A 23368-nucleotide genomic window follows, 5' to 3' on the forward strand; every position below is an offset into this window, starting at 1 on the left:
GCTTAGGGGTCTGACAGCTCTATAATACCTTCAGAGAGGCTCTTGGAGCCGGTCACTTTCCCCTGATAGTTGAAGATGGGAACAGACAGGGAGTGTATAAGAGGCTTGCCTAATGTTTTACAGGGCTGCAGTGGAGCAGCAGGGAAGGGGAAAAATACAATGAGGCATCTGAAGGCAAGACAAAGTCCCTGCACCTCCAGCCCTGCCCTGCTCTCTATCCCTAGCAGGGCCTGCAGCGGCAGCGGGATCCACTACCCGTGTGGGTGAGGCACACGCTCCTCATGGTCCCTCCCAACCACCGCACCTCCGCCTCACATAGCCGTCACCCTGGCTCTTGCAGTTTCAGTTCTACCATTTTATTTTGCTATGTATTTCAGTATTGCTTATCATGCCGTTATTGGTTTTCATTTATGTGCTTTTTATAAGAAACTCCCAACTGGTTTTTCTCGTCAAGATCATATTTTTTTCCATCAGAGATTGGTGGTGATATATAAACCATATTCACGGGGTGCAGAGAAGGGTGATATATATCACTCTGTAGTGTAACTCGCATTTCTCTGAGACATTTCTTGTGCTCATTGGTGGCTATCTGGTGTGCCCTTTTTATGTCCATTTGTGTCAGTGATTGAGTATGCTAGTACTTACCATCAGATAAAGTGCTCTCTTTTCTCCAGAAAGTCTCTGATGTATTAGTCTTTTTTTTTTTTTTTTTTTTGGACCAAAGGGAGAAGGGGAGATAAAGAGGATTAGGAGAGTGGTCAGGGAAAACTTCTCTGGAGTTGACCCCATCCATCACCAGTCCTTTACAGGACATGGGTGGAGAAGGAAACAGGTATAGAAGGAAGGTAGTTAAGTTCACGAGGGCAACTTACGTGAAAAGTAGAAAAATGTCTGCACTGTAGAGTTTATGGAGATAAGGTCCATTCAGTGTAATTGTAGGGTAGGGTTCAGAATGGAACAACTAGTCGGTTGTGGTGGTGCACGCTTATAATCCCAGCATTTGAGAAGCTGAGACAGGGAGGATCCTGGGTTGCGGACAGCCTCAGCTACTTAGGCCCTGTTTCAAAGTAAAAAAAAGAATAAAAAAAAAATAGGGCAGGGGAGTAGCTCGGAGGTTGAAGTCCCTGGGTTCCATCCCCAAACCCGCAAAAAAAAAAAAAAAAAAAAAAAAAAAAAAAAAAAAAACAACCAAAAGAATGGAATAGCTAATCCTGAGAGCAAACCAGATCCTCATGACCTGTATACGGCCTTTAATCTCTAAGCTGCCTGGATTTCATTGGTCTTCATTTCTCAGGCAGTGAAATGTGTTAGAACTTTGATGTTTTCTTTAAAAGGATTGCAGGTAAAGCCAGAGAAAAAGGAGTAAGAATGTTGAATAATGTATTATTTCCCCTCATTTTCTTTATTGCCCAGTATTTTATCATACAATATACCAAGCAGTGTGTCAGACACTCGGAACAGTGGTCACTGGCCATGCGTTGCAGCTGGCGTAGCAGCATGCACCGACCTTCATACGGTCCTGAGCAGGCGTCCTTCTCCCGGCTTCAGTCTGGCATCAAGGCCCTTGGACCCCAAGCTGGGTGGTCCCCAGTATCAGTCACTTAGTAACTAAGTCATTATAGTGCTGGGAGAGCTAGAAGATCATTTAGAACACAAGGCGCTGGGTATTTGACATGTGTATCATTGTTCTTGGTATACCATAATGATGTGAGAATATAGTCTAAATTATATATTTTTCTCTTATTTAAAGGTGTATAATGCAGACATGCAGGTTTTTGAAACTTGGAACTGCAAACACATAATGTAAATTTAGATGGCAGCCATAATTTTCATATTTATTTTGAAGTTATTTTGTAGCTCAGTTCTGAGAAAAATTATTTAGGGTCTGTAAAAAGAAAGATAGTTTTTTTGTACAGATTCATCATAAATAAACTTTTAAATTTATAATTGTAAATTAGTGCTGTGTTTGTAAGAGATTACTAATGGTAGTATGAGGGTTTTATATTTTAAAATCGTAAGTGCAAGCTGGGCATGGTGATGTACACTTGTAATCTCATTACTTAGGAGGCCGAGACAGGAGGGTCCCAAGTTCTCTGCTAGCCTCAGTTACTTAGTGAGGCCCTCCACAACTTAATGAGACCTTGTTTCAAAATGAAGACTAAAAGCCAGGCGTGGTGGCGCACGCTTGTAATCCCAGCATTTGGGAGGCTGAGACTGGAGGATTGCGGTTTGTGGCCAGCCTCATCTACTTAGTGAGGCTCTCCGCAACTCAGTGAGACCATGTTTCAAAATAAAGAATAAAAAATAGGGCAGGGTGCGTAGCTCGGAGGTTGAATGCCCCTGGGTTCCATCCCCAGACCCGCAAAACAACAACAACAACAACAACAACAACAACAAACAGAGCTGGGGGTATAGCTCATAGGTAGAAAATCCCTAGGTTCAATTTCTAGTACTGCAAAAAAAAAAAAAAAAAAAGACTAAATGTATAGAATTTTTCAGGTCTTTGGTTGATTTGATTCATAATTGTTAACATGTACTTTAACAATTCTGTATCATACACTAAGGAAATCTATGAGGAATATATTACTGTATGTTTAAGAGATACATAATTATGTTTATTAACTCAAAGAATGTTTTTTGTAGTTCTCATTAGCAGTAAAACATGAGAAGGTAAACCTTTTATACTATTTTTAAAATGTTAGCAATTTAAAAAACTTGATAAATAGGCAACATGATTGAGCCTTCTAGAGTAAGCCAAAGCTTAAGCATTCATGATAGAATTTACCTCTTGTAATTCAGGGAAGAATATTTTTCTGTCATGCTTTATTCTTATAGAATTTTTTTCACATAGTAGTTATTTTGTGGCAATTTCTGGACTGAAATAATTTCCAGAATCTACCTTAAAAAAAATCTTAAAAATGTTGATGTTCTGAAAAAGGAATTTAAAAATAATTAGTATTTGTACAGGAATTTAAACAAAAAGCTTGTTTTTTATGCTTCTTCTGTTAATACAAGATTGTTGTATAATATATAATTAAAATATTGCTATTTTCAACATTTGTATAAATGAATTAAGTATTTAAAATTTGTTATTACTTGGAGGTACTTAAAATTTTTTTTGCCAATGTTCTAATTATGTTGAGGCATTAAAAAATTGTTTTGTAGGATGGTGGAAAATACTGTGAGTTTTAGCCAGGCATAGTGGCACACACTTGTAATCCCAGCATTTGGGAAGCTGAGACAGGAGGATCATAGTTCGCGGACAGCCTCAGCTACTTAGTGAGACCCTTTGCAACTCAGTGAGATTCTGTTTCAAAACAAAGAATAAAGAATAGGGCTGGGGGCAGGGGTGTAGCTCAGAGGTAGAATGCCTCTGGGGGGGGGGGTGGGAAACTATGGATTTTGTTGTTTTTGTGGTCCTAGGGATTGAACCCAGGGACATTATACCATTGAGCTAGACGCCCTGCTCTTTTTAATTTTTATTTTCAAATAGGGTCTCACTAAGTTGCTGAGGCTGGCCTTGAACTTGTTCATCTTAGCCTGAAAATAATGTTTTAGAGGGTTACTTAGGCATTTTGTGAAGTATGTTTAATATTATACTCTCAAACTCTATATGTTATTTTGTTGGTAATTGAAAATAAATTTGTATATCTAGTACTCTAGCTATTAGTAAATAAATCCAGCTTCATTAGAAAATAAGTGATTATTTATCTTAATAATCATTTATTTATTGAATGCCTACTGTACCAAGTACTGTGCTTAATGTTTAATAGGACAGAAAGAGCAGTGTTAAAGTTGTGTATCTCAAGGGTTCATCATATGACAAAACCCCAGCAGTGTGCTAGAGATTAGGCTCTGCTCTTGCTGGCTTTCCCATGGTGTCTGAGGAAGCTCTGGGCCTTGTGTCTACACACAGTAGCACTGAAAGCTGTACTTTCTAACCAACTGGTTTTGACAATGCAATTCTGGCTGGGCTGTTCAGTATGGTGGCCAGTAGCCACATGTAACTGTTGAACCCCTGATATGTGGCTAGTATGACTGAGAAACTTGAGTTTTAAATCTCATATCAATTTAAGTGACAGTCTAAAGTATCAGACATATTTATGTCTCAGGATTTTCAGAAACTATTCTAAAATTAATTGGTTGTACTAACTTATGTCACACGCCTCTCCACATCCCACACCCAAAACACTAATCACGCTGGTGGGGAGAGGATGGGATGTGCTTCTTGCCTTATTCTGGCCAGATGCTTTACCTCCGACTCACCATACCAGTAACCCAAACAGTGTATTATTTTCATAGTTATAGATATCTATTTCAGTAGAACAGAATGGAGAACTCAGAATGGCCCACACAATATGGTTAATTGACTTTTGACAAAAATGCCAAGGTTAATCAATAAGAAAAAAATTTAAACAAATAGTACTGGAAAAAAAAGATATCCATATGGGGAAAAATAAGCCTTCATGTTTGCCTCACCTCATGCACATTTGTGGATTAGGAGCTTCTATATGGGAATAATGTAAGGTAAGGAAGAGACAAAAACCTCAGTATTGTTGGGCCAGTCATCTGGACTAACTTTCCTCTAAAGACAACTAAAAATGGTAGATGAATTGCAAACAACTTCTTGCCAGGCTTAAAGAGCTCTCAAGGAGCGTGCCAAACTAAAATCTAACAGAAGGTGAGAACATAAAGGTGAAAAAGTTATTTGAAGCTCTGGCTCCCTAATCATGTATCCTGTGGATAGAGCAGTTGAAAACTGCAGTTCAGGTTCTGATGGACTCAGAAGTAAGGGGAAGGCAGTGCCCCAAGGATTTTAAGTCTAATTGTCCACACCTTAAGCCTGGGGCTTTAGAAAAATGTGTTGTCTTTTCCGGCTACCAGGAGATTGCAATAAGAGTTCTTTAGTGCTGAGCAGAGTAAGAAAAGTCAAAAGAGAATTTTTCTCTGAGAGGTTGTAAACCATGTACCAGGACTGGGTGGAATTCCAGGCCACCATCATAACGCATAAGAAACCCAAGTAAGCCAGTGGTGACGTACCTGAAGGAGTGAAATCTACACCATTTGAAGAGACGCCTTACACTACACATACGAGATCTGCACGAACCTCTCAAAAGCGTGGAGCGTCACGTTCAACAGACATGGTGGGAGTAGATCTGTGAGAGTTGCAGAGAATTTGCAAAGGGAAAGATACAGATTTAAAGATGGAAAACACCAAGAAAGGGACAAGTCAAGGAGAATTGTATTAGACGTTCTAGTAGCCTACATTTAGTTACATTCCAGAAGAAGGAAGGGGGAGAGGGAATGGGGAGAGGCAATATTTGGAGAGATAATAACAGAATTTTCTAGGATTGATGAAATGCCACAGTCCTGAGACTTAAGAATCTCAACAGATCTCATACAAAGTAAAACTAAAAAACAAAGAAGAGGAAGAATGAAAAGAAACCCGTATGTAAACATCTCATGGTGAAACTGCAGAAAATGAAGAAAAATAAGCATATTATTCCTCAGAAGAGTGCTTATTCTACAGAGCATCAAATAGACTCAGTGCATGGACATCCCAAATGTGCTGGAAGAGAGTCAGAATCCAGCCTGGAATTCTACACACTCCAGAGAAATTGCTTTCAAGAACAAAGACACACTCGCTGTACATCATCTTTGCCCAGGGTAAGAAAGCAGGAACAGTTCAGTGACCACCACAGGCTTCATGTAGACGACAACCCGTGTCTGTTTTGCTTATCAGTAAGTGTCTGAACCTAGTAGTATGCACTCAGTAAATTTTGTTGGGGAGGGGGGTGTAAGAGTATTCAGTAAACAGACAGAAGGGGACAGTGAAGGGCTAAAAGCTAGGACTTTGGTGATACACTTTCTTGACTTTTCAGTGCACTGAGACTCAGCACCAGGGAGGAATTTGTTTCTGTTTGGAGATCTACAGCAGAGTAACGGAGTTAACATTTCAGTGGTGACAGACTGAGACTCTGGCTACTCAGAATCCAGCTCTTGGAATTCCAGGCCTCAAATTTGTGATTGAGGGAGAGAGTAGGGGTGAGGGTAATAGTATTACAATTCATTAGGATCTTTGCAGTCATACGTAGGATCATGAAAACTGAGTAAAACCTTAAAATTCAAAAAAGCTAAAGCCTGAATATGCTTCTCACTGAAGATGTGGGTGAGTTCCTGGAAGACCTGGGGAAAGAATACGAAGACATGCCCACAGTCACAAACAAAATCAATGTTATCGCTTTTTAGTAAAGTGCAGTCTATAAATATGTATGTTTAGCTTTGTGTCAGTTAAAAATTTTGAAAAATGTCTTAAAAAAGAAAAAAAAATTAAAGAGCCTCCCTATTTTGAAGTCTTTGATCAACAGAGTATACATTTCTTTTCATTTTGGTAAAAACTGATTTGTTTGATATGAAACAACAAGCACAAAGATTGTAGATGTGATATAGGGAATTCATTCCTGGAAAGCCTTAGTGGCAGAACACTACCAGCTTTTCCCCTGCCAGCTTTAATTTCACATAAATCACACTGGCTTCGGATGGAAAGGAGCCTATTTCAGGAGATTGTGGGGGTTGCTATTTCAGATGGTTCAACTCAGTGCTGTGATTACAAATATTTAATTAGGAGTTATAAGAATTAAAGATTACTCGTTTTGTTTTTGATGGTGGTGGTACTAGGGATTGAATCCTGTGAACTATGCCCCCAGCCCTTTTTTATTTTTATTTTGAAACAAAACAATCTTCCCAAGTTACAATATGCTGTCTATCGTCCTGATTCAGCCTCCCAAGTACATGGATAATAGGCATGCACCCCAGGGCCTGGCTGAACATTACTCTCTAATTTCTTTGAAGACAGTACCTCAAAGGTCGTAAGCTTTCTCTGGTTATATTTCCTTACAATCTATTACCCTAATAACATGAATCATTAATTGGATAACCAAGTATTTTCAAAAAATTTTATGCTTTTTTAATTTTTATTTTTTTGGCAGTACTGGGGATGGAACCAGGGGCATTCTACCTTTGAGCTATACCTCCAGGCCTGTTTTATTATTTTATTTTGAAACAGGGTTTCACTAACTTGCTAAGACTGGAGGAGAACCTGTGATCCTTCTGTCTCAGCCACCCAAGTACTGGAACTATAAAGTGCACCACCACACCTGACTCAAAACAGCTAAAGAATAAAACATTACTTAAAAAAACAACAACAATGCTCAATCTATTCTTAAGTCCTATCAGGGGTTACTAGGAGTCTCCCCTCTGAGAGAGCTTTCATCCATAACTTATAACTAGTAACAGATAATTTCCAATAAAGGTAAAATCACAACTTTCAGACATTTAAGATGAATGTGAGGCAAAGGTTTTAGCTCACTGATTACTGTGGATACCTTTAAAAAGTTGCAAGTAGTTAACAGTGAAATCCAAAGGTCCAGTATGTAAGCCTATCAGGAAGGCCACATGAATTTGTTTCACAGGTGCAAAACTTGCTCTTCCCCAATAGGGGAAAGAAGTTCATTAATCTTTACTACACATAACGCATTTCATATCATTAACACAAATTATTTGCATTCTCTTTAATAGAGAGCTATGAAGTAGTTCAAAGACAAGGGCACAAACTCCATAGCGCCAGATAACTTGGAAAGAAAGATGTGCTCTAAACAGTGCATCATTTCCATTAAAGATCTTCATGATCCATTTAAAAGTATTTTACAGTTTATCCTTATATAACTAATGTTGAAAGGTAAGTGTTGGCTAAGGACACTTATTTATTTAATGCCTACATTTTGTACCATAAATGACAGTAGGAAAACACACCTCAGATCACAAAATGAAAAATCATTAAAATCCTAATGGAATATAACTTTACTGATGACAAAGTAGAAAAAGTTCTTTTTTAAAGTTTTTAACTGACTCTCCAAAAATAAAATTTATCTCCTAGAGAAAAGGATTAATAAAAAATATAGGTGCATTAACTTTAGAAATCCATTTTAAGTATTAAATCTTGCCAGTTAAAACCTATAACATGTATAGAACACTGTTATAAAGGGTATAAAACAGATTGTATCAAGTCAGCTCAAATTTATTAAAACTTAATTTCTCATCAAGTGATCCATTTAGCAGTTTATAATGTATATTTCAGAGTATAAGAAAACTATACTGGCACCTAAGGATAAATCAAATGTTCACTGCTTCACCACTGAAATTTGAAATTATTTTGACATAATTATCTTTTGCCCTTAGTTTGCCAGATTGAAACTAAAAACGTCAGTCACGTTTACAAGAAGTAGGTTCCTGAAGTCCTGTTTCCTCGGATGGAAGACCGTGGTCCGCGGTGATGGCCATGGCCAGTGCTGTTGTTTTTGCCGCGTCTTTTATAGCGCTGAGCTTACCCTCATGGTGCTGACCTTTCAGACTTGCCTTCTGTGTTTTTATTGTGGCTGACTTGAAGCATGTCAGAAAGTGGAAGCTGGCCTGTTTTCTTTTGTGCCTTGCCTGGCCTTGTTAATAGATTACAGCATTCCACTGGTTAGTGCCAGTGACACGGGAGAAACTTACTATTAAGCTATTTGGTAATGATAAAGAAGACAGAAAAAGTCTTTTTATGGTAGTTGGGTCCTCAAAACAACTCTTCATGTTTGATGATAAGGAGACAGAAGTTGGCTGTCAAATAGGCACATTAGCTTGTTATCTACAGAGCTGATACTGCCTCTTAAGTCCCCTGGCTGTGACAGACACCCATCTGCAGTGAAGGCTTGCAGGACTGGAGCTGCCAGAGTACTTTTCCTTCCTCATAGGTACCAGTAGGGTTAACCTTACTCTTGCAGAGTAAAAATTGCATGTAATTTTTGATCAAAGGCCCTATTCTTTTTTCCTCTGTGGATTAAAAAACGTTGAAAGCAATGTGCACTTGGTATTTGTGGAAAGTTGAGTGATAAGCATTTCAGTATATCAAGAACAAGACTGAATTAACTAGTTTTTAAAGATATATGAAGATTAGAGACAAGTATCCAGAGATTTAGGGCTGGAACAAATCATCTATTTCATGATAAGATCTGCGTGTATATAGGCACTTCCTCTATCCGTTCTGTTTCTAGAACTGTGCAGGGTTTAAGAGTTCAGTGTGTTCCATGATTCTGAGTGTTAACATTTTCACTGCTGATAGCAACTTGAAAAGATTTGGCAAGTTGAACTTGCTGCCACGAATGGGGAGGAGAAATGTCTTTATCCTAGTGTTCTGAAGAGCAGGACCTTTTATGGTTAAGTACACATAAATGTCCCTGAGATTAGTTAACTTGTAAAGCTTAGGACCATGGGACAGAGGTTGTCAGAATAAAGGTAGGGTTTGATATATGCTCATGTTTAGTGATTTTATTTTAATGAGAGTTTCAGGTATTGTTTATGGGATTCTTAGCACACGCCAGGTAATTTGAGGAGCTAACATCCATACTAATGATTGCTTATGGTTTTCTTTAAGCGTGCAAAATTAAAAATCATATTGAATAAAGTAAAATTTTAAAATGATTTGGCTTTGAAGAAACTAAGAAAAAGTCCTCAAATCTTACTGTGTTACACTCTACTTCTTTCAGGAAAAAGGAGCAAAGTAAACGCCCATAATTATTACAGAGCGAATTTCAGAGGGTGCTCATGTCTATTATGAACTAATATGTCTTAAGTTTCATTTAAATAATCATTTGTTAATGGCTTTATCTGGAACTAGTGTATTGATCAAACTTGACTTCCTAAATAAGCTCTGTTAGGTAGACATATTTGTAAACTTTTAACTTCCTAATACTTCTCTGGGGTTGGCTGGAAAATCAGCAAATCTCAAACCTATTTATGTTATTGAACTCAGTAATGCTAACTTACAGTCAGCCCCATTAGAATTTCTAAAAAAGATATTCTACAGGTAAATGAATATTCATATGTCATTAAGCCCTTGCTTTTTAAATACATTTTTTCTAAGTACTAAAATTATTTCATGGTTAAAGTTCAAAAATAGTAAAAAGCAGAAAACTAACCATCCATTATATTTTTACCCCTAATAAAGGGGGGAGGGAAAGTTAATATGGTCCAAGGGAAACTTTAATGGCACTTCTTAAAATTCTCTAGAGTCAGTTCAGTGGAGTGAAGCCAGCCAGGGAGGAGCTGCAGAGAAAGCAGCAGCAAAGGGAAGGGATGCGTTGGACTCAACGCAAACCCAGCTGTGTTATGGACGTAGGAGAGTCACTACTGACATAAGTATTAAGCCTGAGCTCTATATTTCAGAATTATGTGGGAAAATGTATTTCAAGAACAAATTGGGAATGATATTTCAGAGACTCTGGGATCATTTCTTGTGAATAGAATAAATTCTCACAGGCAGAAAGGAATGGCAATAGGTGAAGTTACCAAAATGTTTAATGTGGAAAGGTACTGTAACTTCTCAAAGCAGCATTTTGGTAGATTTTTAACTCATTTCCTAAATCCATTGGCCCTAAGTTGATCAGGCTATAATTAGATTCTAGGTGTAATTGTCAGAAAATTGTGTAATTTAGCTCTAAGATGTTTCAAAAGGAAGAATCCAAACAAGTAAATACTCCTTTTTCTCTTAATGTGCAATGGAAGGATTAATTTTGCTTCTATCTTAGGTAGCCTTTACTTGAAGAATTAGTACATTTGCAACTATTCAAAAACCATTTCAGTGGCTCTTATATAACCTAATTCATTCAGTCTGTGCTCTCTTAATAAATTATACAGAAAAAAAAAAAACTCATGGGAAGTTAGTATTATTTGTGTGTGAATTTTCCAATTGTATTTCAGACTTTAAGAAAAAAAGGCCTTAATGGTTGTGAGAGCCCTGATGCTGACGATTACTTTGAGCACAGTCCACTCTCGGAGGACAGATTCAGCAAACTAAATGAAGATAGTGATTTTATTTTCAAACGAGGCCCTGTAAGTACTTTCACTTTACCTCTACTTTTTATTTGTTGATCCTTTTTGTTAACTTCATTATTTAGGCTCTGAACAAGAAGGAACACAGAGGGTGCGACAGCCCAGACCCTGATACTTCATATGTGCTAACTCCACACACAGAGGAAAAATATAAAAAAATTAATGAGGAATTTGATAATATGATGAGGAATCATAAAATCGCAGTGAGTACTAAAGTATGGTTTGTGCTTTTATCTTGTGCATGAAGAGATTGACCACACATCTTATTTATTTCTATAGTGGGTGATGACAACAAGACCTAGAAGGAGAAAAAAGGCATTATTTTATACAGTTTTAAAATTGCTGAAATCCTATAATAGTACATGGTCAGTATCTTAGATGTAAAATTTAAGGGAAAATATTCTAGTCCAAATTTTTGTATGTATCACCCCTTTTATTTTTAGATTATATACCTAGACAACCTAAACATACTGAATTCTACATTCTTAAAAATCTATAAAGTCAATGACTTGGCTCACATAATTTTTTTAGGTCCCTTCCAGTTCTAAAATTTTATGATTTTTCATATTAAACATGAGAATTTATTCTCTCTCTCCAGTGAATTAAAACTTGGATCTAAGTAGTTGAATTTGTTACGAAACTTGGTGTTTCTGAATTATTTTTAGTTATTTTATATAGTTGCTTTAATATTAATAGATCTGAGCTTTCGTTTTGGCTCTTGGTATGTTCTCAAAAGCACTTGGTGAGCCCGTCAAATTTCCATTCTTTTCTTACACTATTGGTACTGAGGAAAAGAGGCCTGGATTTATTTTATTTATTTATTTATTTATTTATTTATTTATTTATTTATTTCTTGGTGGTACTGGGGAGGTGGAACCCAGGGGCTTTCTAGCTCCAGGCTACACTCCCTGCCCTATTTTTATAATTTATTTGGAAACGGAGTCTCGCTAAGTTGCTGAGAGCCTCACTAAGTGGCTGAGGCTGGCTTCGAACCTATGCGATCCTCCTGTCTCAGCTTCCCCAGTGCTGGGATTACAAGCGTGCACCACCATGCAGTGTTCTTCAACTGATTGACAAAAGTCACTTTAAATTTTTTCTGTGAAAAAGTACTTTTTTGAGCTCATGTTCCTGGGGTAATACTTCATCACAGTTTTTCTCATAAGAACCTCCATTGGTGAGAGCTACTTCTGATTGTTATTCTGGATCTAATTGTCTAGTTCTATATATGTAAGTGCAGCTTTCATGAAGCAAATTGAGGCTGGTATTTATTTCATTGTCAGTTATTTCTCTTAAAGTTATGCCCTGAAGTATATGCATCATAGATAATTTCTTCAAAGAAATCCTATAGAAGCAGCTCATGAAAAATAGCTTTAAAGAGGTATTTTGGGGCTAATATTTTTAAAAACAAATGAGTTGCAAACAAAGTAAAATTTTTCTGATTTCACAAGGATGATGATATTCTCGCAGGTAACATTAAACTGCAAAAATATAGCACTAATAAAGTTGTTTAATTGGAAAATTTTTCTCATATGTTGTTTTGTATTTGTTGGTAAATTACTGTTTTTTTAACCTGAAATTATTGAACAAAGTATATATACTTCTAACTTTGAATTAGCAATGTTACCTTTCTTTGTATATCACTATTTTAAAATGAGAGCAGAAGAAAGGGTTTCACCCTTTCTGTCACTTTAAATTATAAAGGGAACTGTTATTTATCATGGTCAATAAACATATTTTCTATGGAGGATATATAAGTAGGAAACAGAAAATATACCTTAATAGGGGATTTGGAATAATTAATTTAGCAGGAGGGAGAATAGCATTTATAATATTTGTAATTTAATTTTCATACAATTTAAAGAAAATACCAAAAAATTTATTACTAGTTTGTCAGTAGTAATTTTGTTTAGATCAAGTTTCTTTGCATTTTTAAATTATACTTAGATTTCATTGTGTTTATAATTACTTGCTTTTTCTTTAGTTTTGCATGTTATGAATGTCCATCAGTCAGATCAAACTGGGGCTTATTTATAATGTCCCAAAGTTGATGTATAAATTAGTAATTTGTATGCACACTTTTCCCCTGTTATATTTGGGATCTCCCAGTAGGCATGTAATGTTACTAAATCAGTTTGCATTGAAGTGCTAATTAGTGCTTAGTTGGTAATAGTGATATATTTTACAATGTCTAAATTAAAGCAGCAATACTTTAATATCAGGTTTTAACTTCTAATTTTCATCTCTGAATATTTGAAATATAGAATATATACATTATATTATACATATGTAATAATATACAAAATATTGAAATGAAAGTGTTCATGCCAAACATACTCATGTTCAAATATAATTCTAAAGAAAACAGCACTCTATCCCCATCCTCTCCTTTTAATAATATGAGTTACCTTGTCAATTTAAAGTTCAGAAGGTACTAAATGTAGATGAAAGTGAAGCTAAGGGTTTTCTCCTCTTTCTTCACAGCCTGGGCTGCCACCTCAGAACTTCTCGATGTCCGTCACAGTCCCTGTGGCCAGCCCTAATGCTTCGTCCTACACTAACCCAGGGAGTTCGCTTGTGTCTCCGTCTTTGGCAGCCAGCTCAGCATTAGCAGAGTCAAGCATGCTGTCTCCACCTCCAACCACATTACATAGAAATGTCTCCCCGGGAGCTCCTCAGAGACCACCGAGTACTGGTAATGCAGGTAAGTAATGACACCTAACCTGCTGGTTCTTTAAACAACAGGATGAAAAATAATTGCAGCACAAGAAGTTTCTGTTTTAGAACCTTTTTATTAGTGCAGTAGTCATACATCTTAATGGGGTGCAAGATGGTAGAAGCATCCATGCACACAGCACCCAATCAGCCCTTCCCCAGTTCTCACCATCCCCCCTTCTCCTGTTTGGCTTAGTGATTGACTTTGATATGTTTATGAATGTACCTCATATACATTAGGGAATTTCCCTCTTTCCCCTTCAGGTTGCCTTATTTATTCTGCTACCTTTTTTCTTTTTTGGCTACCTTTTTTTTTCTTTTTTGGCTTTTTTGTGTGATTTTGGGGAGTGAACCCAGAGACATTTACCTCTGAGCTACACCCCCTAGCCTGATTTTATTATTTATTTATTTATTTATTTATTTATTTATTTATTTATTGGTGGTACTGGGGTTCCTGGAAACCCTTCTACCTCCAGGCTACACTCCCAGACCTATTTTATACTTTTTTTAAATTTGGAAACAGGGTCTCTTAAGCCAGCGAGGCTGGCTTCGAACTTGTGCGATTCTCCTGTCTCTGCCTCCCAAGCGCAGGGATTACAAATATGCGCCACCATACCTGGCTATTTTTTATTTAAACAAGTTCTCATTAAGTTGCTGAGGCTGACTGTGAACCTACAGTCCTGTCTCGGCCTCCTAAGTACTGGGATTATAGTAGAGCTCCGTAACACCCAGCTTCTGCTATTTTTAATGTCATTTTCTGAAGGAGCAAGAATCATTGCTGCAAAATTGGACCCACCTTAAAGATTTTTGTTTTAATTTACTATGCAACAAGTACTATGTTAGGCAAAGTAGAATGATAAACAGAACCTGCAATGTTTAAGCTTTTCTTATCATGAGAAAGCTATACTTTGACAGACAATATAATTAGGATCTCATAAGCAAAGATTTAAAGTTGAATGTGAGCTCTCATGTTAGAAATATGAGGAATACACTTATCTGATTGGAGTTAGAGTATTGCCCCCCATCTCTTCTTGCCTAAATTAATTCACTAATTCAGCAAACATTTGCAGTACATTTGCATCATTAGTCTGGGTAATGCAGTGTCCCCTCTCCCTTCAGTTCCAGATTGAATGGTACTCCATATGCACTGTCCCTGTTCTTACCTGTATGTATACAGGGAATGCACACCCCAACACACACACCATATGTAGTAATACATGTTACACTTGTATGTGTATGTGCGTCATTACACATGAATGTCAACTTCAGACTAGGCTAGCTTTTCTTTCTTTTATTTTTAGGAATGGGATGCGGGTTAGTCTCCATTCGTCGTCATATAAGGAGAGCTAATTCATCTTCATTTTCTGTTCTTGTCTCCTGTCTGTAATGTTAGGTGGGGTGATGAGCGCCACAGACCTCACAGTGCCAAATGGAGCCGGGAGCAGCCCAGTGGGTGAGTGGGCTCCTCTTGTTGGACTCTGTGTAGGGATCTGGCTTATCTGAGCTAAAGGGAGACAAGGCTCCTGTCTTCTAAGGGGCACTTTACACTTAATATTTTCCCACAATACCTGTTCGTTCTTCATACACTCGTTCCACGTGCATTGTTTATTGAGCACCTCTGCCGTATCAGACATGGTTCTTTCCTGAAGTCTCCGCTGTTGCCTTGATGCAGTATCTTCATCAGGATAGTTTCTTAAGAAGATTCTGTAGCTTCTGTCCTTCCAGAGTCGATGGTTAGCAAATGCTCCAAGTGTCTCCGGGATCTGCTTTGGCAGCACGTGATGCACACGTTACCTTGCCATGGATTTTACCTTAGGGCTCCTCCCAAGATGGCACGTTTAAACACGTGTCATTAATGTGCCTGGCCATCCCTGAGAAAAATAGATTATGAGCTTAACATCGCAAAAACATAGCATATATGTCAAAGAAGTAGCAAGAATAACTGTAGCCCTTGGATTTTCACCACATTAAACCACCTTATTACCCTGACCGTCTTAATTACCATCAACTATCTGAAAGAAAGGGCAGGAATTTTCTTTTTGTTTAAATATTATGTGTCCTGGAGACATCTGAAAACATCAGTTGTAGGAAACATTGCCAAATACTCATTTTGCAAAAATGTAAGGAGCTTCTGCCTAAGAAAATTAGGTAGATGATTGAATGACTTAATAAAAAATGATGAGAAAAAAATAGACAATATTGAGTGAGGCAAGTTACAAAATATATGGTAAATTTAAAGTAGGAATTAATGCTTGGTTAAGTCTGCACTGTATTAAATGCCATTTCAGTGCCGTTTAAACAGATGAAACCTATTGTAGATAACAAATGTAAGAAAATGCGTTAAACTAACTATAAAAATATTTATTAAAATAAATATAATGCCCTCGATAACAAAAAGGAACTATAGCCATACATCTGAAGACACTTCTAAAATTAAGAGAATATAATGTACATTTTATACTATTTATACTATTAATTTTAAAATCTAAGGAGAAAAAATAGATACACTCACAGAAAGACTGCAGCCTTCTGAATCTTTGGGCATTGTTTTCTCCACGCGGCGTCCTGTCTTCTGTGTGTGGCCATTAGCGCTGCAGCAGCTGTCTAGCGCTTATGAGGCCGGCGTGCTGTGGACAGTGGAGGGGAGAGTGGACACGGGACTCTTCTGGGTCCTCAATGTCGAGCTGCTAACGCAGCTGAGTCTGAAACTATGCTTTCTCCAGTCTTATGTGAATAATAAATTCTCTTTATTCTTAAGAGCAAAAGTAAGAAAAATTACAAGCATTGAAGAGGGAAATGTTTAATAACTGGACAGGCATTCATGTGCCGTAAATACAAAATTCAAAGAAGAAACCCAATTAGTATGTTAAACATTAAAAAATATGTTCATTCTTGGTAATAATTATGAAGTTCAAATAAAAATAGTGAAAAGAACCCCGACTTTGGCTTACCAATTCCCAGCTAGTGCCTTGTTTTATTGAGGTATGCAGAAATGAAGATTGTATGGTGAAACCGATGTTCTCATATGTGCTTTGTAGCCTTGTAAATTAGTAGCAATCTTTCTGGAAAGGTTTTGGCAAGATACTTCAGTAGTCATGAAAATGTTCATACCTCTAAACCCACTAATTCCATTTCTGGGAATCTATCCTAAAGAAGTAAATTAGAATATGTAAAGATTCATTGCAACCTTATTTATAGTAATGAATGATAGGAAAAATCAACATATTCAACAATGTGGAAATTAAATAAATTTCAGATGAATTCCTTTTTACTTCTGATATCAGTTATGTAAAAAATACGCACATGACAGCCAGGCACAGTGAAGCCCTGTGTGCTTCGGGCAGTGTGTTGCCGAGGATGCACAGCATCTCAAAGAGAGGCTGAGCTGCCTCCTCCAGGGCTCTGCAGAAGCAGAACCCACAAGCACTGCGAAGGGCTAAGGATGAGGTCCTTGCTGTTCACCACCAGGCCTGTCACAGATCAAGTGAATGTGCTGCCAGTTATTTCAAAAGCCATTGTCTGCATTTTTTTTTTTTTTTTAGTTTCAGAAACCTCAAACAGCTTTTTATGCAAGTGACACAATTTTAAAGCTTTGAAAGTGGCCAGGTGTGGTGGCGCACACTTGTAATTCCTGCACTTGGGAGGGTGAGACAGGAGGATCACACAGGTTCGAAGCCAGCCTCAGCTACTTAGTGAGGCTCTCAGCAACTTAGTGAGACCCTGTTTCCAAATAAAGTATAAAATAGGGCTGGGAGTGTAGCCCAGAGGTAGAAAGCCTCTGGGTTCCACCCCCAGTACCACTAAAAAATTAAAAAAAAAAAAACTTTTAAAGTGTACTTTGCTTACTTACTGACTAAATAGCTGCACATTTGCCAGATTTTATGCAAGGTTTGTCAAATATGGTAAAATCAATTTTTGAACCTTGTTTTAATTGAGCTTTTAGGAATCCTTTGGAGTTTGCTTGTCAGTCACTGCTTTATGCTGTGGGTTTAAGTGCAAGTCAAGTATTATGTCTAAAATGGAGTCATAGTAAAACATTAATGATATCATCGTCTACAGTTTATTCCTAGATGAATATAATATTAAGAACATGGAATATTTACCAGACACTTGAATGCATTATTTCAGCTGACATGATTTATATTCTGAAATATAAGCCAGACTGGTTGTTGAATGAACTGCTTTATAGCTGAGGGGACCATAATTGAGATTCAGTCTGTTAAATTCTGGAGCATAGGTATGAAGTTTGCTCGAGAGCATTTTTTTCCCCACATTTGTGTTGTAGTAGTAAATTACCGTGATAACTTAAAAAATAGCCTAACGATAATCACACTAAATTAGGTTTATTCATTTAGTGTAGACATTTTGATTTCTAAACTTAAAAGTGATGGCAAGATGAATTACATACTGAAAGTATCCACTTCAGAAATCTATCTCAACAGTATCCTCATTTTTGTCATAAAATTGAACTGGAGGTAAGAAAGCTTTCATTGGATAGTGTATCAATACATACTACAAATAACAAGTCATGCGTATGAAATCACATTAGCTTCAACCTGGCAGGTTACCAAGCACTTACGTCATGCTGCAGTCTGTCTGTGGCAGATTCCTGATTTCATACTAAGATACGTGCTTTGAGATCTCTTTTTGCTCCTAAACTTGATTCTCATGGGTTACTATGGTACACTACAAGAAGCATCGAAGCCAAGTGTGGTGGTGCACACTTGTAAACACAGCTACTCAAGTATAATTGTGTGTGTGTGTGTGTGTGGTACTAGGGATTGAACCCAGACACATTCTACTTCTGAGCTCTACCCCAAGCCCTATTTTATTTTTTTAATTTCAAAACAGGATCTCACTAAGTTTCAGAGAGCCTCACATAGCTGAGGCTGGGTTCAAACTTGCAATCCTCCTGTCTCATCCTACCAAGTACTGAAATTACAAATATATGCCTCCGTATGTGGCTTTTTAGTTTTTGTAAGGGGCTGTGGCTCAGAGATAACATTGCTGGGTTTAATTCCTAACGTCAGTAAGGAGAGCCAAAGCAGAGCTTGCAGCCCTAGTACTTGGAGGCTGACACAAGAGGACCGGAGGTTCAAGGAAAGTCTCAGCAAGTAGTAAGACGTTCATTAGCATAGTGAGACCTTGTTTCTAAATAGAAATAAAAGAGTGCTGGGGGTGTATCCTGGAGGTAGAATGCCTCTGGGTTCAATTTCCAGTACCAGAAAAAAGAAAAACATGACAGATTCCACAAGGGAAATGGCATCCGTGCTTCTTGATGACACACTGCCTTCCTCTGAGTTACAGACTTGCATCGTCTTACGATGTCATTGAGAGAATGCTGCTTTATGCTGCAGGTTGAAGTACAAGGCAAGGATTATAAGTATCAGAGGTTGAGAACATACGCTTGTCCCATTACAAAGTAAGAGAAACTATTAATCTCAATATTGCTATGCCAAACGAAGTTTCTCTTAAACCTTTCTGTTTGGAATGAAATTATTAGATAAACATTTTTTATCCTCCAGATGTCTGGCTTAACAATTACCTCTGCCCAACTCATGAATGAGCTTTCCTCTACAGGGGGTGGCCTACTGAAGAGACTGTTTTTTGAACAACACTGCTTTCTGAAGTTTAACAGGATGCAGGAAATTGCTCTATGGGTGTGGGAGGGAGATTGAGCCCAGATTTGATTCAAATTCTCTCAAGATAATGGAAGCAGAAGGCAGGAAATAGCCTCATGAGGTTAACTGAAGTACCAGTCCTCACAGCAAAACTATGTCGCGCTAGTGAATTACAAGTGGTAGGTCAGTTGGTAAGAGTTTTGAAGACAGCAAGTGCAGTTGGTGCAAGGTGAGAAAGAAATGGGCAGTCACCTGGACCTGAGGTTCAGGTTGATGGGCCTGCAAGGGGAGCCGGCAGCCTGTGGCCACAGCTCCTTCTCCTCCTCTGCCTCGGTGTTTAGATAGGAGACCTGGAAATGTCGTGATGAGGAGTCAGCAGAGTCGATTATATCACACTGGCAAAGCATTGATCTCTAGCTTCTTATGTAACTCATCTAAATAGCATATCGTTTTCAAACTCTAAACATAAGCAGATATGTATATATTTTAACAAGTCATCGTTACAAACTCTCTTAGTTCATCTCTTCCTAGTTATATTTTTTTTCAAGTTGTGGAATTCATATGTATGTATCAGTTGACCTATTTATTCTTTACCATCTCAAAAAATGGCTTATAATCTGCCAAGTACTATACAGACAGAAGTTTAAATTCAATAGAAACTTCTATAGAATTAAAATGATCTGAATATCAGTGCAAAAGCTCTTCAAGTGAAAATCATATATACATCACTTATTTTGTTATTAATTTGTTGCAGTTCTTTGGAGAAAATTATTTCAGTTCTCAGAATTCAATCTTCTTGGGGTAAGATCAGTAGTAAGAATCTTATGCCAGTGTTTAAGTACACAACAGAAGCTCAATTTTGGTTAATTCTTCCATCTATGTTAATGTAGGGTTGTAGTGTGTGTGCATGCGTGCGTGCGTGTGTGCGTGCGTGTGTGCGTGTGTGTGTGTGTGTGTGATATCTGATCCGTTGTCGAATTATTTGTGATGAATTCTCAAGTTTTTTTTTTTGTTTGTTTTTTTTTTGGTGGTACTGGGGTTCCTGGAAGCCCTTCTACCTCCGGGCTACACTCCCAGACCTATTTTTATATTTTTATTTGAAAACAGGGTCTCTTAAGCCAGGGAGGCTGGCTTCGAACCTGCGCGATCCTCCTGTCTCTGCCTCCCAAGCGCGGGGATTACAAGCCATAAAGGGAGGGAGAGGAACAGAACAGATGCAGGCACGCTGTCCTGCTGATGTCCTATAGCCGTAGGTCCGGGCTTGTCCCTTGCCGTTCATATTCACACCATACTTATTCATTTTGAGCACATTATTTTCCTCATTAGGATTGTCTCTGTCTGCTTTTCGCATTCTCCCCTGTACACTGCTTGACCCTGGAGAGGTTCCCCTAAGCCCACATACTTGTGATTGGCGCTTGCTGTCCATTTGCTTGGGAGTTTTGCACAGCAGCCTTTAGTTGTGTTGCTGTGGCCCACGTCTTCATGTGATCTTGAAGACCGTGTCGAGATTGTGTTTGTGTATCTGCCTTTCTGTGCCCTTCCAACTGCACAGCACTCTACGCGTAAGAAACGTTTCCAAGTTTTAAATTTCCAAATAGTAAAATAGAACATACTTTTGACTTTAGGTGGTTGAAACTTGATAACTTGTGAATGCTGAGTTTTTACCAAAGAATTCAGAAGCCCCTTTATCCCTTAGGAGTCTCTAGTTTACTATTCTCAATATTTTGTTCTTGGTCAACTTTGCAGTAAACACCAGGAATGGGATTCTTAAGCTAACATTTATTTATCCAGTACATTTAAATTAAACTCTATGAAGCTGGGCGTGGTGGTGCACGCTTGTAATCCCAGTGTTTGGGAGGCTGAGACCGGAGGATCGTGCAGGTTTGAAGCCAGCCTCAGATACTTAGTGAGGCTCTCAGCAACTCAGTGAGACTCTGTTTCAAAATAAAGATTTAAAAATAGGACTGGGGGTGTAGCTCTTAGGTAGAATGCTCCTGGGTTCCACTCCCAGTACCACAAATAAATAAGTATATATAACTAAATAAAGTAACTTCTGTGTACTATACTAGAGAATACTTAGGACTGTTCGAAATAGAATTATAGTACAATATTTATGACATTAATGTTCCAATTATCATTCAAAGCAAACATCGTGATAAGCCTAAAGTTTTTTTGTTTTGTTTATAAAATTGGTGATTTTCTTTTTAAAATTATTTTATTGGCACGTTGCAATTGTACATTATAGTGAGATTCAATGTGCTAAAAATATGGACTAGTAGAATAAATACGTTTATGGGTAATCAACTATTTTAGATTTGGTAATTAAATTTTCATAAGATATTTTAAAATATATTTTATAATGTGTTTTATTATTCTCTGCTTTGTTTGCATTTTACTTAAACTGAAACAGCATATGCTATGTAGTCTATAAATGAGCATTCATTATATGTTCCTATATGCTTATTACTTATTTCTGCTTGTGACATCATCTCTGCTGTTGACTACAAGCTGATGAATATGTTAGGATACTGTAGGTTGCAACAAACAGAAAGCTATCCTTAAATAGTTTCGGGATTTATTATTAAATTATAAACGTAGTTTAATAAGTAAGGATTTTTACTTGTTTTCTCTGCTCTTCTTTCTGTATCTGCTTTTTCTTGATCTTCTAAGTCTCAAAATGGCTTACATGTGTTTCCTTAGTCTTACTTGGTATAATGTAGGAAAGCTAGGTTCCGAGTGGTCATTCCTGGACCCAGCCACTGTATGTGGTGAGAGAGAATCTCTATATTCATTGCCTTGGATCTGAATCAAATGCCTATCTTCTAGCCAGTCTGAGGCAAGAGTCAGCTTCACCCAGTCCACAGAGCTGCTGCTCACAGGGAGGACTGGAGTGACCAGAACACTCAGGAAACAGGGGTGCTCCCAGGTGGTGGCCACGAGCACGGTGTACACAAACACACAGCGGGCCTATTTCCTTTTTTCTTTGGAGACGGCACTTCTGTTAAGGAAGGTTAAAAAGTAGAAATCAGATGATTCAAGTTAGATAAGTCATAATTATTTAGTAAGGACTGTAATGGAAGTTGAAGAAACAGCAGGGAGAAGTAGAGCCACAGATACCAATACTTGGTGAAAACGAGGCATTGTGCCAAGTGCTAAGTAAGCTGCAGGTAAGGAGCTACCTGGAACCTAGATCAGTACCCATCACCAGGAGCAGTGCTTTGTGTCATAAGGATGAGTAAATAGGCTGGCCCACTATCTCCATTATCATAGCCCCCAGTAGGAGATGACCTGTTAGAAATCTGTGTTGTGAGCCGGGCGCGGGGGTGCATGCTTGTAATCCCCGCGCTTGGGAGGCGGAGACAGGAGGATCGCACAGGTTTGAAGCCATGCTGGCTTAAGAGACTCTTGTTTCCAAATAAAAATATAAAATAGGTCTGGGAGTGTAGCCTGGAGGTAGAAGGAACCCCAGTGCCACAGAAAAAACAAAAAAAAAGAAATCTGTATTGTATTTTAAGTGTCTCCCACAACATATCCAGCCAGAAAACAAGTGGCATTAACCTTAAACTTTGTGTTTTAGACTTTGGTTGACTTTCTTTGCTTATTTTCAAAATGTTTAAAGATAAATGTTTAGGTATTGGTGAGTTTTGTTACATTCATTTGCAACTAGGACTGGAAAATTTGCTTCATATTTGTGACAAATTTTAATGACTCTTTTTATGTTAGCAAATATTTATTTTTTCTAGGGAATGGATTTGTAAACTCAAGAGCTTCTCCAAATTTGATTGGAAATACTGGTGCAAATAGTTTAGGCAAAGTCATGCCTACCAAATCACCCCCTCCACCAGGTGGCGGCAATCTTGGAATGAACAGTCGCAAACCCGATCTTCGTGTGGTTATCCCCCCTGCAAGCAAAGGCATGATGCCCCCACTGGTGAGTTGGACTTCTCTTAACTTTCCTCCTTTGGAACACACGTAATCAATCTTCATCTTTCTTTGGAATTTTCTATACCTCCAGAGTCCATACCTTTTCTTAATGGATATTTTTTTTTAAATTAACATTTGAAAGAAGTCTACTTTAAATGCACAAAAATCAGATTATGGAAAAA

At 37.8% G+C, this 23368-nt stretch overlaps 1 protein-coding gene across 14 annotated transcripts in view; it reads left to right on the forward strand.

Annotated features, from left to right (window-relative positions):
• The window catches only part of MEF2A (myocyte enhancer factor 2A), a gene marked incomplete at both ends in the record, with an annotated part of 52566 nt that overhangs the window by 13773 nt on the left and 15425 nt on the right, over positions 1-23368 (forward strand). For 4 of the 14 annotated variants that reach the window (XM_080690622.1, XM_080690625.1, XM_080690627.1 and 1 more), the window contains 4 exons: positions 10798-10929; positions 13411-13630; positions 15035-15094; positions 23006-23193. The exons of 1 other annotated variant lie outside the window; for it this stretch is intronic. In XM_080690622.1, the coding sequence (XP_080546748.1) occupies positions 10798-10929; positions 13411-13630; positions 15035-15094; positions 23006-23193 (600 nt within the window). Of the gene's footprint in view, positions 1-10797; positions 10930-10994; positions 11145-13410; positions 13631-15034; positions 15095-23005; positions 23194-23368 lie in introns of all 14 variants that reach the window. 9 more of the 14 variants (XM_080690621.1, XM_080690624.1, XM_080690626.1 and 6 more) reach the window with 5 other exon arrangements.

Source organism: Muscardinus avellanarius, assembly GCF_963383645.1.
Source record: "Muscardinus avellanarius genome assembly, chromosome: 3".
Taxonomy (NCBI): Eukaryota; Metazoa; Chordata; class Mammalia; order Rodentia; family Gliridae; genus Muscardinus; species Muscardinus avellanarius.